Source organism: Cryptotermes secundus, unplaced genomic scaffold (assembly GCF_002891405.2).
Source record: "Cryptotermes secundus unplaced genomic scaffold, Csec_1.0 scaffold304, whole genome shotgun sequence".
In the NCBI taxonomy this organism is placed as follows: domain Eukaryota; kingdom Metazoa; phylum Arthropoda; class Insecta; order Blattodea; family Kalotermitidae; genus Cryptotermes; species Cryptotermes secundus.
In genome coordinates, this window is record NW_019721521.1 from 3,271,867 (window position 1) to 3,289,880 (window position 18,014).

At 38.2% G+C, this 18,014-nt stretch overlaps 1 protein-coding gene across 4 annotated transcripts; it reads left to right on the top strand.

Moving 5' to 3' along the window:
* Positions 1-44: 44 nt before the first annotated feature.
* Positions 45-17,840, top strand: LOC111875439 (RNA polymerase II-associated protein 3). 4 transcript variants are annotated; one of them, XM_023871689.2, is made up of 10 exons: positions 45-144; positions 2,012-2,167; positions 2,911-3,039; positions 5,080-5,202; positions 5,898-6,025; positions 12,135-12,354; positions 13,242-13,622; positions 14,277-14,657; positions 16,007-16,199; positions 17,677-17,840. In XM_023871689.2, exons 2-10 carry the CDS (start codon positions 2,030-2,032, stop codon positions 17,766-17,768), a joined length of 1,785 nt encoding a protein of 594 aa, XP_023727457.1. In that variant the 5' UTR covers positions 45-144; positions 2,012-2,029; the 3' UTR covers positions 17,769-17,840. The 4 variants fall into 4 exon arrangements, with proteins under 4 accessions (XP_023727457.1, XP_023727456.1, XP_023727459.1 ...); XM_023871688.2 differs by having other exon boundaries at positions 51-131; XM_023871691.2 differs by having other exon boundaries at positions 56-144; positions 2,051-2,167.
* The last annotated feature ends 174 nt before the right edge of the window (positions 17,841-18,014 follow it).

Consider the following 18,014-nt stretch of genomic DNA (forward strand, 5'->3'; position numbering starts at 1 on the left):
ATCGCATTTTCATCGTTGGCATCCTTTTATAAACAAAACACATGCGGCAAGCGTTATGGTAGTCTGTTTGGTTTGTGTTGAAAGTTTTGTGTGATATGTATTGCTTTTGCAAGATTATGCTTATATTTCCAGTAAATTAATTTGGTAAATTCAGAATATCATAATATGTCGTTACTTCATTACCTAAATTGACCTTTTGTATTATGTTTATAGATTTTGAGTGGATTTTATGTACTTTATTTGACGTAGCAATGGTAGCAGAACTTGAAGATACATCACCGCAGTATCACGGCCCACAGTCGACTGTCGTATAAGTTTCCTAGCCAATTATAACATCCCAGATCATCATAACCTATATCCCTAAGATTTATCAGCTTTGAACCACTTGCTTCCTTTTGATCATACAAATGAATATTTTCCAAGAGGTTTTCCGTTTAAAATTCTTTGTGCCCTCCTTGTTTCTCCCAATTTTGTAACATGTGTAGCCCTTCTGAGACTCCATAATTTCGCCATTCTGATAATATTAATTGACTGTAAACCACGTTTATTTCATTTAGTTGCAAACAATTTTATTGCTGATTACTTTTTGGTTTGGTTAAGGTATTTTATAGGCCTTACATGGATAAGTGCCTGTGCCATAACTGACATTAATTTATGATTGATAATTATTTATTAAGCTGAATCATTTTACAGAGTAGAAAGAAGTGAATTTAAATGCTGGCCTAAGCAGTTTCATGTCATGATTAAACATTTGATTGTAGGAGGAAGATTGTTTAGTAACTTTATTCCATTGCAATGAACTCCTTTTTCAAATTGACTGATGTTAGTTGGTGGCACAAGGAACTTATATCTGTATCTTGTAGTTATATTGTACAAGGTAAAGTTGTCGCCGTGCGTAACTAATTAAGAACTACACCATGAAAAGGTTTGGAGTAATGAATGAATTCACATTTTCTTGATCTAAGCACTAGTTGGAGGTGAGTGGTCAGTTTCAGGCCCTGGCTGCTTTGCTCCCGGGGAAAGAACCCTCAGTAACAGGCTTGATGGTCCCCAGTGCCAGTCTGAACGACGTGGAGAAGAGAAAATTCTTGACCACACTGGGACTCAAACTCTGACTCCTTGGTTGACCTGCCTGTAGCCAGTCGCAGTACCGACTATGCTATCTGAAGTCCGACTTATATTGTGTGTATATGAATTTATTTGACATTTTTTTATTTTGTTCACAAACACATGATGAGAGGAAAAATTTGCTGACTTGCAGAAGAATATAAAATTTCTTAAATAATTTCCTGTCAGTGCATGCCTTTTATACACTGTTTTCACTTTTGAATATGTAAATAATTCTGGGAAAGCTCTTACTGCCAATGGGTTTCAGTTCTGTTAAATTTATAATTAAGGATCTCGAAGGCAAAAATGTGTTATGTTTTCAAGAGCAGTATAGTGCAACATTAAGAAATGCAGTTGAAAATTTGATTTTACTGGGTTCATGAAAAAAGTGTAATTTTCTCATTTCCTTCTTTGCTGTTAGGTTTTTAGTGACAATTGTAAGTACCAATTAGTTATGATTGTGAACCTAATGGCCAGACTATTTGTAACTCTAATTCTCCGTTATATTGCAGTATGGCATATTATTCACTTTCACATTATTTGATTAAATCGTAGTATCAGCAGTTCTGAAATTTGGCCAGACTGATCCATATATAATGTTGTGTTAATTCATTTTAAGTGATAATAATAGCATACTCATTAAATACCATTTTCATAAGTGAACAACTTTACCATGTACTGGGCATTGGCCAGGTTTATAGTAAAGTAATACAGTGTTTTGTGCAAAATAGTTCTGTAATGAAACAAATAAGGATGTGTGAACATGCATGTATGCTTTGGAAAATCTTGCAGCAGACTGTTCATGGAAGCTGAATATGAACCCTTTTTTTTAAGTGGGGATGCCATTTTGTATATATCTCTTACTTCATAAAATGTGTTACTGCACTGGTTTTACAACTTTCAGATTGTTGATTCCCATATTATGGATCCCGTATTGCTTCAGAAGCAGGTTCGTGATAATGCAGAAGATCTTAGGAATCATATGCAAGAATTAAAAAACTGGGAAGCTGAAATGAAGCGGAAGGAATCAGAACTTCTCGCAAGTGCTTCTGGTAACCAGGTTTGTGTAATTCATTACTAATTTTATCAGCAGTTGATATTAACATTTCCACTCCTATGGCAAGGTAGATTCAACATCCAATATAGTATCAGGTCCTATGCTAAGGCTAACTTGTCTTTTATTTAAATCGGCACATTGTGAACTATTCCACATTTGTTTGATAAATGTATGAAATGCCTGATCTCTTATCATTTATCCAGCAGGAAATATTCCTAGTACAGTGAAAACTATACCTATTTCATCAATATTTATCAGGCCATAATATGTAATTTCTGTGTAAGTGGAAAGTGTGCATTGTTTTTGCTTTTTCGTGCATAACAGATGCACCTGTATTTATTATAACAAAAGTATATGTAATTGAAGATACCGACCTATGGAACTTAAATAGCTGACACAGGTTCCTTAATTAGACTGGACTGAACTTTGCTTCATTTACTATTGGTATTTATGACCTGTACAGTGAGTGCTTACTACCCTGATCACTGGGATTTAGTTACCAGCAGGGGTGGGAGTTATTCTTATCATCACCATCCAGGCAGGTTTTTCAGTCATTTTGAAACTCAGGAGCTGTAATTAGAATTACATTATTGAGGACTTAATTTTTTTACATCACACATTATTTTATCCTTATAAGTGACACACTTTAGAGAAGACAGCCATGTAAAATGGCTCTGTGAAATGTAATAGAATTTTTATAGCAATTTTATTAAACCACCCCTTTGAAAATGTTGCTTCTTTTACAGGCACTTCCACCTGTTCGCAGTAAAATAAAAAGAACATCTATAGACCAGAAAAGTAAACATGAGAAACAGAATGAAAGGCCGGTGAGGATTTCTGGATATGATTATACCGCTTGGGACAAATTTGATGTGGTTAGTTTTACATTAATTCTTGCCAATGAAGCAGGTTCTACGGAAAACACTAATGTTGCAATTACACTGATTTTCTGTTCTGTGAAGATGTCTTAAACAAATGTTGTAAGGTAGAGGTAATGCCATCTCTGTGCTTAATTAATTAAGCACTGTGTCATGGAGATATATGGGGGAATGGAGGTCTAGCTCCACATATTCTTAACTTCAGCACTTTATGGTGAGTGGTCAGCATCATACCCTGGCCACTTTGCCCTTGGGGATAGAGCCTCCAGTGCCCATTGTATAGACTGGTTTGGCTCCAGAGCCAGTCTGGGTGAACCCCAATTCCTTGGCCATCCAGCCTGATCACTATACCGACTGAGCTATTTCAGCTAGACATTCATAAAATGTGCTTGTTATTTCTTGTACATTAAATTCCTGCTTGTCCATTATCCAAGCATTTGGAATTTTCATGCAACTGGCAAAAATTTCAAAGAAAATTTATGATTTTATGAAGTTATTTCAAATGGAAAGCTGTAATGTGAATATGTTCACCTGGAATACAGTAGTTCTACCAGCTGCCACTAGTAATACTGTCATCTTCCTTCATGCGGGTGCCATTACACTTATAGTGATGCATGAGGTGAGTTGAATTTATGGTCATATTACAGTACGTCCAAAAACCTTTCACCCTTCAGTCAGATGTGTCTCCCAGGAAGGTGCTCATGCAGAACCAAAGTGGAAACATGTTGCTTTGACTTTGAAAGAGAAAATACAAATATTAAGACATTGGACGAGAGTGAAAATTGGATTCTGTAAGAATTTTCCTCATGCAGATTCATGTAACCAGCACACCCCATTCCCCATACATCCTGAATAACAGAGTTTATGGAACTGTGTTTGCATAAAGTTCCCCAATATAAGGGAAGTCAATAGCACCAACCAAAATTTACTGTGCAACTTCAAAAAAATGATGTCCAGTCTCTTATCGTGTACACATTTAGTGGTGAAATGTATATTGTCACATGTCACAGTGACTGAAGATGGGGGTTTGGATTGATAATTGGATTTATTAATAACCTGCAGGTTATAACTGCAATTAATTATTACACTGTTGCTGCTTTATACAATGTACAGTCACTCCACACTAATCTCTTCAGTCTAGCTGCACTAGTGTTCTTGAGTTTATAACATGGGAACTATAACAGTTTCACTCAATCACACACCCCAGATTTTACACATAAATAAAGTCTTCTAATCACATGTCAAGTCTTCACAGGCCAACCTCTAGTTCTTCAACTATGAACTTCCCGTGGCTATCTCCTTGCTTGCAGGCTTGCTTATGCTCCTGTTATTCACAACTTGTAACTGCTTTACTTATATGGCCGAGGAATGTACATGGACCTGTAGTAAACACATATCAGATGATCACTATTCAGCCAGCCTATTGGAGTGATGGTTTGACCTACAGAAAAAACATCCCATGATCACTATCCACTGTTGTGATGTCTCTGTGAACACAGAAAACACAGCTACACAGCTTCCTCTATTATTGCATAACTTAGCAATGGATTGTTTACCAAGAATCCTACCAGTTTTGTGAACTTATCCTTTGTTCTTCAATCATTTGGCTATGTAACTTTATGGTTCACTTCCTGCCTTGACATTATCTTCTAGACAAGAAATAGAACAACCCCCACCTGTAACAAAAATGTCAGCTTCTGAACCATTACCAACTTATGAAGCTAGGGGAATGTCTTATTAACAGAATCCGCCTTTATAATGTCCCTCCCAAATGTAAATTTTCTTGTCTTTGTTCACATACTGTGAAGTAACAGTGTATTTCATATCCCTAGAGATGCAAACTTTTGTTATGCCTTGTAGTGATGAGGTGAGTCATACATCTGTGTGTGTGTGCGCGCGTGCCCACGCATGAATTTTTAAGTGTTATTAAATTTTTACAAAATAGCACTGTATAATCTGCAGCACTAGGCTTGGTAGTAAGAAGGCTTCTATATGTCTGGTGACATTTTCGCTGACCAGATATTTTTTATTTTGAAGGATAAGGCATGTGAAGAACTTGATATTGGAGGACATGAAGAATCTGAAGAAGATGGTGATGACAGAGTCAGTGATACTGAGGAAAAACGGCTTAGAGAAGAAGCAGTTTATGAAAAGATAATGGTAAGTTTACAGAATTAATTTCAGCTCATCATAGCTTCTTGAAGTATACAACTGTACAAAAAATTATTTTTTTTATAAATGGTGAGCGACCTCTCTGGATGACTTCACATGGAATGACTCATAAGTGTATGTAGAGCACAGGACAAAATTCCAGTACCATAGCTGCTGTAGGTTGACTTGAAATAAAGGGATACTGCAGTGCTGTGATATTGCAACTCGCTACCAGCCAAACTGTGCATATACCACTGCACAATACATTGCTGATAAAGATTAACAGTTTTCAGGAAGATTCAGTTTTAGTTTGTGTTGGTTGGCTATAAACCATACTTTCTGTGAAGCTGAAACCAAACTTTATCAACTTTCTCAGAAACAGTTCATCCTATGAAGGAAGGTTACATGACACAAACTGTTGATTTAATTTCACTTTAAGTGCTTTATCTGATGTAGTGTTCCAGTTGTTAATTAGATTTGTCAATGGTAGATGTGTATCTGGTATAAATTAACACTGACACAAATGATAGGTGTAAAAAATAAATTTGGAAATTGTGTACTCCAAATAGACATACAGTTTTCTAGTTCTTAATACTGGAGATGAAGGGATAATATATCTTAATATATGGAAAATATAGACTACAGCTAATATTCCAGTCCCTTATGAATAACTTGGTAACTGATTTATTTTACATGTGTTTTAGGGAAATGATTTAGTAAAGAATCAAAAGTGGAAGGAGGCCATCCAATGCTACAGCCGAGCCATTAAATGTTTCCCTTATGACGCTATTTTCTATGCAAACCGTGCCCTCTGTTACCTAAAAACACAAGAGTAAGTTAATCTCTTATCAGAATAAAACAGCTGTCATGATTCATTCCTTATTTTCATTATATGTATGAAAACTAATAGATTATGCCAGTAATAATTTACAGACATAATTATACCCATCACTTCGAGGGGGAACCCAGAAAACTGGAATTGTTTATAAAAAATTCTGTATTTATTTTACATAACAAAACTTTAATCACCTTCAAAGTACTCTCCATTTGATCCAGTGCACTTGTCCAAACGTTTTTTCCATTGCTCAGAACACTTTTTATATTCATTGCTGGTGATGCCTTTTAGTGCTTCTGTCGTTTTTTTGTTTACATCTTCAACATCAGAAAAACATTTTCCCTAGAGGTCTATTTTCATCTGAGAAGATAAAAAAAAAGTCGCACAGGGCAAGATAGGGTGAGTACAGGGGGTGAAGCAAGGGCATTGTGCCATTTTTGGTCAAAAATCGCTGCACACTGAGTGCTGTGTGGACAGGCACATTGTCATGATGAAAAAAACCATTCACCTCCTTGCCACAAATCAGGATGTTTTCTCCTTAAACTGTTATGCAACCTTTTCAAAACTTCCAAATAATAATTCTGGCAATCTCCTAGAATGATTTGATGAATTTTTGTCACGTATTCATCAGTTCGGGCAGTCGAAGGACGTCCACTTCGAGGTTGATCATCAGTTGACATTTCACCACTTTTGAAACAGGAGAACCGTTCATAAATTTGTGTTTTACCCCTGGCGGCTTCCTTGTAGGCTGTTTGTAGCATAACATCCGTTTCTGCTGCTGTTTTCCCCAAAAGGAAACAAAACTTCACAGCAGCACATTGTTTGTGTGAATCAGCTATTAAAAATAGATGAATTATAAAAAAGTCACTTGGAAAAAATTCTCCACACATTAACTCAAACTTCTCTGATGATGCCAGCTGGCATACTGATTCAGGAACGTGCTGCAAACAACCACCTAGCGGCGTAAGACTCTACTACAAGCCTTCTAGAAACAAATTCCAGTTTTTTGGGTCCTCCTTCATACATAGGGCTGGTGGGTTATTTTACAGTGCTTTCAGAATTGCAGACTACTTTGTGTCAAATGGTAGGATCATAGATGAGTGAGAATTGGAAAGAATTTGGAAGGAAGTGGTGATGTGCTGATTGAGGTAATATCCTGCCTGCCTGCCTGAAGGAACCAAGGAAAACCTTGAGACATCAATTAGGATAGCTGGTATCGTGACCAAGATTCGAACCCAGTGCATCAAAAATACAAGTCTAGAGTATTAACTGCTAAATCAGCCTGTTCAGTTCTGTTACTGTAGAACATCGTTATGAATCTGATATAGCATATCCCTCACTGCTAATCCATTTATTATTATTATTATTATTAGAGGGGGTGGGTTCCCCATGCACTTAGACCAGTTATTGGTCCATTGTGCATCCCCCTTTAATTTCTACTGTCCCCATACCCTACCGGTACTGGTGCGTGCTATCAGACCTGTTCAGCCAATGGGGTTGGCCGTCGGTACCTGATATTTCCCCTATCTACCTGAGGCATTGGAAACTACTTGGGCAGGAAATTGTTGCCTAATTTTGCTCAGAGGTCTCCTAGAGACAGGATCTTTTACGTGCCGTAAATCTACGACACGGGACCCATGGCTTAAAGTCCCTCCGGAGGACTTGTTCCCTGAATTTTTCTGCCCTTAAAAATTCCACGACCTCTGCCGGGTTTGAACCCGCGTACCTTGAGTCATGAGGTGGGAATGTTACCCCTAGACTACGGGGGCCGCTACTGCTAATCCAAAATGGAAGATGAAATCAGGAAACACACCTGACTTGAAAATACCAAGTGATCATGGTACCTAAAACACACTAGTTTATAGATTTATTGTCTCAGACTGTCTCATCTGGCTTAACTGTCAGAGAACATACAGAATACACATGTAATTACATTTTAGTTTACTTTCCTTTTCTTACAAAGTGAGAGTTACTGTATTATCCTGCCTGTCATCCTAGAACTAAACCCTATGTTTCACACTGACCAAGCATATCTACGTGGGTTACTTCAAAAGTCATGGTAACATAATTTTTCCGAAATTTTGAAAGCTGCGACCTGAATTTCCAAATTTGACGCTGAGAGACAGCAACGTCTGATTTTTAATGATGCTGCTAGATGATGCAGAAGTCAAAAGACAACAAAGCAAGTCCAGCACGAAGTCAGCGTGATCATAACCTTCGTCAAGAATGAATGTTAGCCGGCTGGAACAGTGTTGTTACATGAAAATAGCAGTGCTTCATGGCAGAAATGCGACTGAATGTCACTCAGAGCTTGTGGAAGCTCTGGGTGATCGTGCTCTACCAATCAGAAATGTTGCAAGGTGGATAGAAACATTCCAACGTGGAAAATGTAGTGGACGCTCTGTGTCCGTTTGTATCGATGTTTCTTGTGCTGTTATCGCCCAGTGGATGGAGGAAGATATGCACTGGTCTTTGAAGGAGTTAGAGAGACATACAGGGATTGACCAGGCAACTGTGTATTGAATTTTATGGAAAGATCTACACATGCGCAAGATTGCAGCGAAGTGGGAGCCACACAGCAAACAGTGTCAAGAACCGTTTACGACGTTGGGGATGGGAAGTACTACACCATCCTCCATGTTCATCCGACCTTTCGCCATGTGACTATGACTTAATACTCAAATTGAGACAGCCATTGCGAGGGAAACGCTTTTGTACACGAGAGGACATTTCCAATGAAGTTCAGCATGATATGACAAGATTTGGAGATGGTGAAGCTGATGGTATTCTCCGTCTTCCTCATTGCTGGCAGCGAGTACTTGATACACTTGGAGACTACTTTGAAGGTTGCTAGTCGTAATGTAAGAATTCAAATTTAACTCACATTGAATTTTTTATTTCATAATCACAATTGAATTTTTCGAGGATTAGAGAATGAAAAAAAAACAGTCATTCCATATTGTGCAATTTTTCTAGCCTAGTATACCTATGCCCCTTCACATCTACCTGATCTGACTAAGCCAATCAGAGGGGTATATCATGCCCTTTTATAAGTATATTTTGAACTTTCTTCACTCTAACATGTTTGCCCCCAAAAAATTAGTTGCCATGACTTTTGAAGTAACCCACGCACAAGGTGGTTCAAATATGACCCGGACTGATTTGTGTGTAAATAAGCCGCACTGCGCAGGAGCTGTGCGACCTTGAGAGAGTGAAGCCACAACCTCCACCCTCCCTCCTGTTCGGGTTAGAACCTGTTCAGTCCTGTCTGAGAGTTGCTAGAATGATGGGCGAACAGAAGGTACCACAGAGTGTGGAACAATGCATTGTGATCAAATTCCTCGTTGGAGAAAACGTCCCGTCCACTGAAATTCACCACAGACTCCAACAACAGTATGGGGAAGAGTGTCTCTCATGGACCCATGTGTTTGAGTGGTGTAAGTGCTTCAGAGAGGGCAGAGAGCATGTGGAGAATGAACCGCATGATCGTCAGCCACGAACATCTGTCACCGAGCCAAACATTGATCGTGCAGATGCGCTTATTCGTGAGAATAGGCACATCACTATCAAGGAACTTGGAGCAATGCTGTCCATCAGTGTTGGTAGTGTAGAAGACATCATGAAATACCACCTGCACTATCGCAAGATGAATGCACGGTGGGTACCACGCACTTTGATGGATGTGAACAAAATGGTGCGCATGCAAGCTGCCAGTCATCTCCTACAGCAGTTTGAAGATGAAGGTGATGCATTTTTGAAGTCTATAGTGACCACCGATGAAATGTGGGTGCACTACTTCATTCCAGAGTCCCAGCAGCCATCACACGAGTGGCGGCATACCAGTTCTTCCAAACCCAAGAGAGCGCGGAGGAGCCGTTCGGCAGGAAAAGTGATGGCAACATTCTTCTGGGACTGGCAGGGGTTTATCCATGTAGACTTTCTGACAGATGCCAGAACAGTCATTGCAGCTTATTACTTAGACCTCCTGGCAACAGACATGAAGGAAAAGATTCAATCCAAGTGGAAGACAGGTGGAAAGCTGGTAGCCTTCCTTCAAGACAATGCACGCTCCCATATGGCCAAAACAACAATGGAAACCCTCCAGAAATTGAAATCGAACCTTCTGACACATCTGCCATTACAGTCCTGATTTGGCCCCAAGTGATTTCTACCTGTTCGGAAGGCTCAAACCAGATTTGCAAGGCATGTCTGCTAGTTCATAGCTAAGAGCATACAATTTAAAGTCATGTAATATTTAATTAAATAGCTTTGCTGTTTAAGCCAGCACATTAACATATACCAGTATTTAATGTGCTGGCTTAAATAGCAAAGCTATTTAATTAAATATTACATGACTTTAAATTGTATGCTCTTAGCTATGAACTAGCAGACTTTATAATTACTCTCCTTAATGGGTACATTTGTCTGCATTTGTAATCCCTTAAAGGTAATCTAAATAAAAGAAAAATGGAAAGTATTGAGGTTTTCACCCTGGTAAGTGAAAATTGCATCCTTCTTGGTTGTGACATTGTGGTTAAAGGCAGATACCCAAATTTAAGAGGAACATCCTGCCTCCATCTTCAGGGTTGAAGTGTATAGGTTCAGGAATTAGCTTGGTTATATAGGCAGGTTGCAGAGAAGTTGATCATGTGACCTAAAGAAGGTATATAGAAAGGAACTCACTCTGTGCTGCTGGGAAAAATGGATAATGAACAGCCCATACAAGGGGCCGATTTGTTTTCAGTCACAAGTGTGATATACTCGTAGAACAGTGATAAAGGACAGGCCTTTCCAGGGATGTAGGATTTTTTACATGGGGTATTTTTTCTATGAAGATGACTTGGGCTTGAAAGCATCAAGCCTATATAGCCATCACCTATGAATATGGGAGGGTGTACATTGGACAACTGATCATTCCATCGAGACCAGGATTAGTGACTGTTACTGTAATGTCTGACTGTATCAGTCAGAGAAGCTGGCCATGGCAGAACAGCTTTAGCCTCGGTCATTATATCCTGATAAACAACACCATCCTGGCTAAGAAATTCAGGAACAGGGACCAACTAGTAAGGGAAGCGACAAAGATCAAGGTCCACCCTGACAACATGAAAAGGGAGGATGGGTTCTCCCTTGCAGACTCTGGAAGCCTCTCATCCACTTGGTTAAAGAAAAGAAGAAGTTCCTTCCCAAGCACAAACCAGTTTCTCCAAACATCCCTTGAACCATTCCCACTTCCCAGCTGCAGAGGTCCAGAGCAGGGCTGCCTCTTCCCATTTCCCATGTCCAGATCCCCTCCTCTCTGAGGAGAACTTAAGAGAGGCTGTGAAGGAGGCTGTCTTTTGTTCCTTTCTGTCTGTCTGTCTGTCTCTCTCTCTCTGTAATTCTACTTTTCTTACTAAAAACTATATTGGGTCCCTGGAAAGGGTAGTATTTTCTCACTATTCCATTTCCACCTTGTGATTCAAAGTAAATTTGCCTTTTATAATGGCTGTTCACTACCCATTCTTCCAACTGGCCCAGACTGAGTTCCTTTCTCCATCCCCTCTCACTGGATTACATGACTGCCTTCCTTGCAACTTGCCTACATAATCAAGTTAACTCGTGAACCTACAGACTTCAGCCCAGAAGACCACAGTTTGAACAAAATAGACTGTTTTCTCCAGCTGTTCGAGAATAGTAATTCAATTATATTTCCAGCATTGGTCACAGGATTCTTCAGTATATGTGCCTGAAAATTTTAATCTTCTAAACTGTAAGTCAGTGAAGAAAAGAGAATAGGACAAGTGTTTTTATATGTGTAATAAATGTTGGTTTTGTAACAGTAGCCATAAGATGCCTAAGATATGTCCATACATAACTTGTCATTGTAAACCATGATCCAGAGATAAAAATTACAAAAACAAAATAAATGTTTATACGATTCTAGTGTTTTGGGTAAGGTATTATATCTTTGACACAGAGATCTAAGCAGAATTCATAAGGCCTACTCTGCTATTGCAGAGATTTGTAGTCATTTTTAAAACAACAAAGGTGTAAGCTAACCCTTTCTGTAACTCATTATTAACTCAAATTTTATCCAGTGTGTTATATTTCTTCTTCACTTCAGTCTTAGGTCAGCGGAAGTAGATTGCACGACGGCACTACAGTTGGATTCTAGTTATGTGAAAGCCTATCAGCGTCGTGCAATGGCTCGAATTAGATTGGGCCAGTTACAGGAGGCAAGAGCTGATCTGCTAAAAGTGATGGAACTAGAGCCAAAGAACATGGAATCAAAAGCAGAATTAATGAAACTGGAAAAGAAAATCAATATAAAACCTCAACAAAAAGTAATTCTTTCATATTATTCCTAGTATTTGTGTCATGAAGATACTGATATTAACCAGCTTTAAAAAGTCTTCACTGAATAAGTATCCTGTATAAGAACCCTTTTGTGAATGTGTGATTGAACCGTCTGCTACCCTCTACCTTTCCCTGGAAAAGCAACTAACATTATGGTAACAGTAGTAGAACCTCAAGCAACAAAAAATATATCTTCATCCTGAATTGGCTTATATTACATACCATCCCTCTCATGTACATTTAGTTAACTAAAATGCCATATTACTTTGAATATAAGATGCTCTTGAGTTTAAGATGCAACCAGTTTTTGAATGTGGATTTTAGGAAAATAATTAGAAAAGTGCACATTCCTTGAATTTAAGATGAACCTCAGTTTTTCAGTGGAAAAATGTGTGTCTTATATTCGAAGTAATACAGTATTTTTTTCAGTCATATGACAGCGTCACTATAACAGCATCATACAAAGTCAATAAGAGGCCATGCAATAGCTCTGGTTAGGCATTGACTTCCCATCATGGCAGCCTAGGTTTGATCTCAGGTTAGGTCATGTGGAATTTTTGGTGGACAAAGTAGCACTGGGGCATGTTTTCACTGAGTACTCTGATTTCCCCTGCCAGTTCTTATTCCACCAAATGCTTCATACTGATCATCTGGGGCTCATACACTAGGCCTACTTGTGGCCAGTGTACTGGGTGGACTCAGTCTCACCCACCAAATTAGAAAACATATATACCAGTTATCAAATAATTTGATTTTGTTCAGTACAGGTATCTCTGTAGCAGTACTGAATGAGCAGCTTGGATGAAATAATTATTTGTATTATTACATCTGTTGAAGTTAAAAATGATGTTTATGAATGTTTATTTTTTGACAGTCTGTGAAAGACTCTAGTTCAGGAGCTTGTAGTATTGTGATCCAACAGACAGAAAAACAAGCGCAAACATCATCTGTTATATTTGAAAGTGAAAAAGTAGAGGAGGAAACAGGCAAACAAAATGAAAGTGAATGGTCATGTTCTAAACAAATCATAAAGGAAAAGAATAAACTAATTCCTCGGACATCTGGCAAGAAAACTATTGTTGCAACAGAAATAGAAAAGAAGGCAAAGTGTTCATCAAACCAAGAAATTGTGGACGGCCAAAGTGGAGAATCATGGTTGCTGCAGAATATCGCGTCTCAAGAACAGATATGGCCTACACACGGACAAGTTACATTGGTACAGTCAATACACAAACCTCCTCATTTACGTTCTAAAGTAAGTATAGTTACCACAGTACAATTTATGCTTGTTTTCAGGAAATTTAGAGCTCCAAACTAACTCACATTGTTTCCTATAAAACTCTTCAGTTCAAACCATATTAAATTGCCTACAGTGCTACAGTTCAGGGACTGGAATTCAAAGGAAACACTGGAGGAACAAATCAGGTCTGTGTCTGCAATGAGAACATGTATGCTGGTTGTGTTATTGAATGGATATAATGTTCTACTTTGTGTTTCTATTAAAATCGTGTGTTCAGATGAAATAAAGTGAACCTTTTGCTTATCTCAATTTGTACTTAACATTTAACATACAGTATTGATATCTCATGCATTTGAAAATGTGATATTGCTGAGTAGTTAAGATATTTTGTAAAGGTGAGACAGTGACAGGCCAGTGTTCCAGGAAGACCAAGTTATTTGTGTTCCACTTTGTAAATAAGTTTCATATGAAAATATTCAGTTTTTGATAAGGAGGTCTCTTTCAAGGTGTGGAATTTAATTAGCGGAGTATTTTTTTCTTTCATGGATAGATTTAGCTATTTTTCCACTTCATATATGCATACACAAATATGCATCATGTCGGAAAAGAAAATCTTGTTATGTTTGTAAATAAGTAGGTGCTACTGATTGTGTTTTTTTTTTTATTTAGAAAGCTCTGAAGAGAATTGAAATTAGAGAAGTTGATAATACCTCTAATCATGAGTGTGAAGAAAGTACCAAAGCATGCACTAATGGAGCTGCTTCAGTGGGAAATGAAAGTAATCAAATTGCTCTTGGAATAGATGCAAGAGAGCACAAAAGTGACAAAGAGCAAACATTAGAGGAAATCTGTGAAGTTATTGATGCAGAAAGTAATAAAATTAAGCCAGTGCCTGAAAAGGCAAATTCTGTGTCACAGAATACAGTCACTGAACTTCTGTCAGGAAAGGAATCAGAAGAAGTTCCCCCCATCCCTAAAACATCAGTGCAGTTTCTAGCTGCTTGGAAGAAAGTAAGAACAAATCCTCGGCTCAGGTACCTCTATTTGAAGGTATGTTAATAATAAGTGGCTATGCATGGAATAAATAATCCTAAAAGGAAGTATGCATCTATCTCTCTATCTATGGCTGTACAGCCCTTTGTTGGACCTTGGTCACTTTTTCAGTTTCTTGATCATTTACACAATTGGTAAAACTCCTTGGATGCAGGATCAGTCGATTGCAAGGCCAATACCTGCACACAGGACAGCACAAACAGAATAAACACACACAGACATCCATGCCTCAAGTGGGATTTCAATCCACGATCGCAGTGTGTGGGCGGGCGAAGACAGTTCATGCCTTAGACTGCATGGCCACTGTGATCAGTGACATATCTGTCAGGTTACATTAATCCTAATCAGTAGCGGTGTTTGCTTAATTCAGACACCTGAACAACAAAGAGGTTCTCCATTTTTCAAGAATGCCATTTAGTTATTAGAAACTTCATAAGATTTTAGGTTTCCACATGGTGAATATTAAGATTAATCTTCAGAGATCTGAACTGTAGTTTAGTAGATAGGTACCAGACTATGGGGCATCACATCCCAGAAGACCATGATATTAATTAGAAAAAAGTTTTAAGTTTTTTATAAATTTCTGAATTAGTTTTAATATAAGTTGAAACTACTTATATTTCAGAGTACTCAATATTATTAAAGCTGGATTTAGTTTTACATAGGTGTAGTTGTAAAGGCTCCAGTTTATTTGTTATTACTGTGGTGAGCAACTTGAGGCTATTTTTATGTCTGCATGTTCATACAAAGAGTGTTATTATTTACAAGAGGGATGTGGCACAGAAGCTATGCCAAGCAGAGAGATATATATAAGTTGTCAGATTATTATTTCCTTGTATTAACACCATTATCATCACCGTCATTTGAACTGAAAAAAGCATGAAAGTATAATTTGATTTTTATCATTTGGCTGCCTACGGGCTGGACGACCAAGGGGTTGGAGTTTGAGTCCCGGTAGGGTAAGAACCCCCTCTTCTCCATATTGTCCAGACCGGCTCTGGAGCCCACCCAGCTTCCTATCAAATGGGTACTGGGGGCTCTTTCCCTGGGGGTAAAGCGGCAGGGGCATGAAGCTGACCACTCACTTCCAGCTAGTGCCGAGGTCAAGAAAATGTGAATCTATAGATCCACTCCCACATACCTTCATGGCTTAGTGCTTATTTAGTTACGCACAGGGAGAACTTTACTTTTACCTGTCATTAAATTAGCCCCTTAGAGGAAGAGTGGTTGCTCACATCACCATTAACAGGAATAATCTTGTTTTCTCCACATAGCTTGACACTCAGTCATAATTTACTACAGTGCATAATAAAGAGTGCTTCTCATATTAATGTGTATAATTTCAGCAAATTCCTGGTGCAGATTTTCCAAAAATATTCCACGATTGTTTGGAGAGTAGCACACTTAGTGACATAATATCAACCATAAAAACTGGATTTCTTCAGTTCAAAGAGCCTGCTTTACCATACATTATGGGATTGTCCAATGTTCGAAGATTTGGTGCTCTAGCAATGTTCATGTCACAAAACGACAAAGCAGGTGAGGCATGACTCAAGTTATGTTTAGAAATATCTATAGTAAACTGTTGAGTCTGGTGATATTGGAAAGTTCATGGACTAGGTCAAAAAAGAAATGCTGGTTTAACTTACTCAATTTCGACTGTCATCTCCTTGGGGACTCATACAGAGATCCCATCGTTTTTCCACGCTTCAAAAGCACCATGGAAGTCATTTTCCTTAATGCTGTGACGGATCACTTGTGATTCCCTTTGGTTGTCAGACACTGTTTCAAAACCTTGTCCCTTCAGTTTCATTTTCAATTTTGGAAACAAAATGAAATCACAGGAGGCTAAGTCTGGTGAGTAGAGAGGATGGGGAACAATAACCATGTTGTTGTTAGTCACAAACTCTGTGGTTTTCAGGGACGTGGTTGTTGCCTTGTTTCTGGATCGTAACTGTAAATCCAACTTTTGTCACCCGTTATGATCTTATGGCTCAAGGCACACATTTACACACCACTGTTTTTGATCGTTTGTCAAGAGTTGGGGGAACAAACTTCACAGCAATATGGCTCATGTTCAATTTTTCTGTTAAGATTTCCTGGCAAACTCCATAACTGATCCCAGCGGTGTCTGCAAGCTCATGGATTGTTCAGCATCAGTCTTTGTGGATGAGTTCTTGAATTTTTTCAAACATTTTCTATCATTTCGGTGTTGCTTGGTCACCCTGATCATTTGTCATCTTCAACTGACACTTGACCAGTCTTGAAACATGAATACCATTCAGAAACCACTGTCCTGCTTAATAAAGAATGTTCTCCAAAAGCCTCACAAAGCACTACAAGGGTTTCGGTATCGGATTTACCGAGCTTCATGCAAAACTTGGTGTGGACACATTGCTTGATTTTATCATCCATTACAGACAAAATGAAACATGAAGTAGAAAAAACACTCATATAAAAACAATGTGTGTTCACAGTGCGGTGTCAGTGGCAGGCTGATGTAATAGGTGTATGGAATTGTGACCTGGCCTCCCCTCTCATCATCTTTCACTTAGGCAGTTACAACAATAACAGAAACTCTCTCTCTCTCTCTTTCTCTGTGCATGCATGCTTGCGCAACAACCTACAACTTTGTGATCTGAATATGTTGCACCATATCTCAGTGTTTAGGCATAACAGAACTGTCAGAGGTTCTTAAAATACTTTAAATATTAGTGCACTTTTTGCATTTTCTCAGTGTGTTGCAAGTTATGTGTCATGGTGTTCGAAAATTTTACCAACTTTGTTGGAAAGTTGCCAGATTTAATGAATGCAATATTTATCTGCTGTGAACTTTCACTACTACTACTACTAGTGTAGTAGTAGTAGCAGCAGCAGCAGCTGCTGCCACCACCACTGCCACCCCTTTTATAACATCCATAATGTTATAGTTTTGATGGGTGGATATTTCTGTTATTGATTCAAAGTGTGAAGAATTGTCATAATATACATTCCTTTGTTTTATTCTTCTGAATAGGAATCAAGGAGATATTAAAATACTGCAAAGAACAAGGTGAATGTTCAGAAGAAGACTGTACAGACATAGTGAAGAAGTATGAGTTATATTAGAAATTTATAATCATTCCTGCAGATTAAATGTATCATGTTAAACTGTAATAAAGATTTTCAGTATTCTGAAAATATGTTTATTGGAAGAGATCAAAGAGTGTGACAAGATGGTAGTGGTATTATAGTTTATAAGATGTACAAAACTTTGAAATCAGTTATGGAAATTTTTTCCAGAGTCTTATTTTAGATCAATAGAAGAACATGATTCATTTAAACCGTCTTGCAGTGCATACACTCATTTATCTC

What these genes read in the sequence shown, in the direction of transcription:
- LOC111875439 (XM_023871688.2), top strand. Translation starts at nt 96, where the DNA reads ATGTATTGCTTTTGCAAGATTATGCTTATATTTCCA. An exon ending in AGATTATGCTTATATTTCCA is followed by an intron (nt 132 to 2,011) that starts GTAAATTAATTT and finishes TACAACTTTCAG; the next exon opens with ATTGTTGATTCCCATATTAT. An exon ending in CTCCTCATTTACGTTCTAAA is followed by an intron (nt 13,623 to 14,276) that starts GTAAGTATAGTT and finishes TTTTTTATTTAG; the next exon opens with AAAGCTCTGAAGAGAATTGA.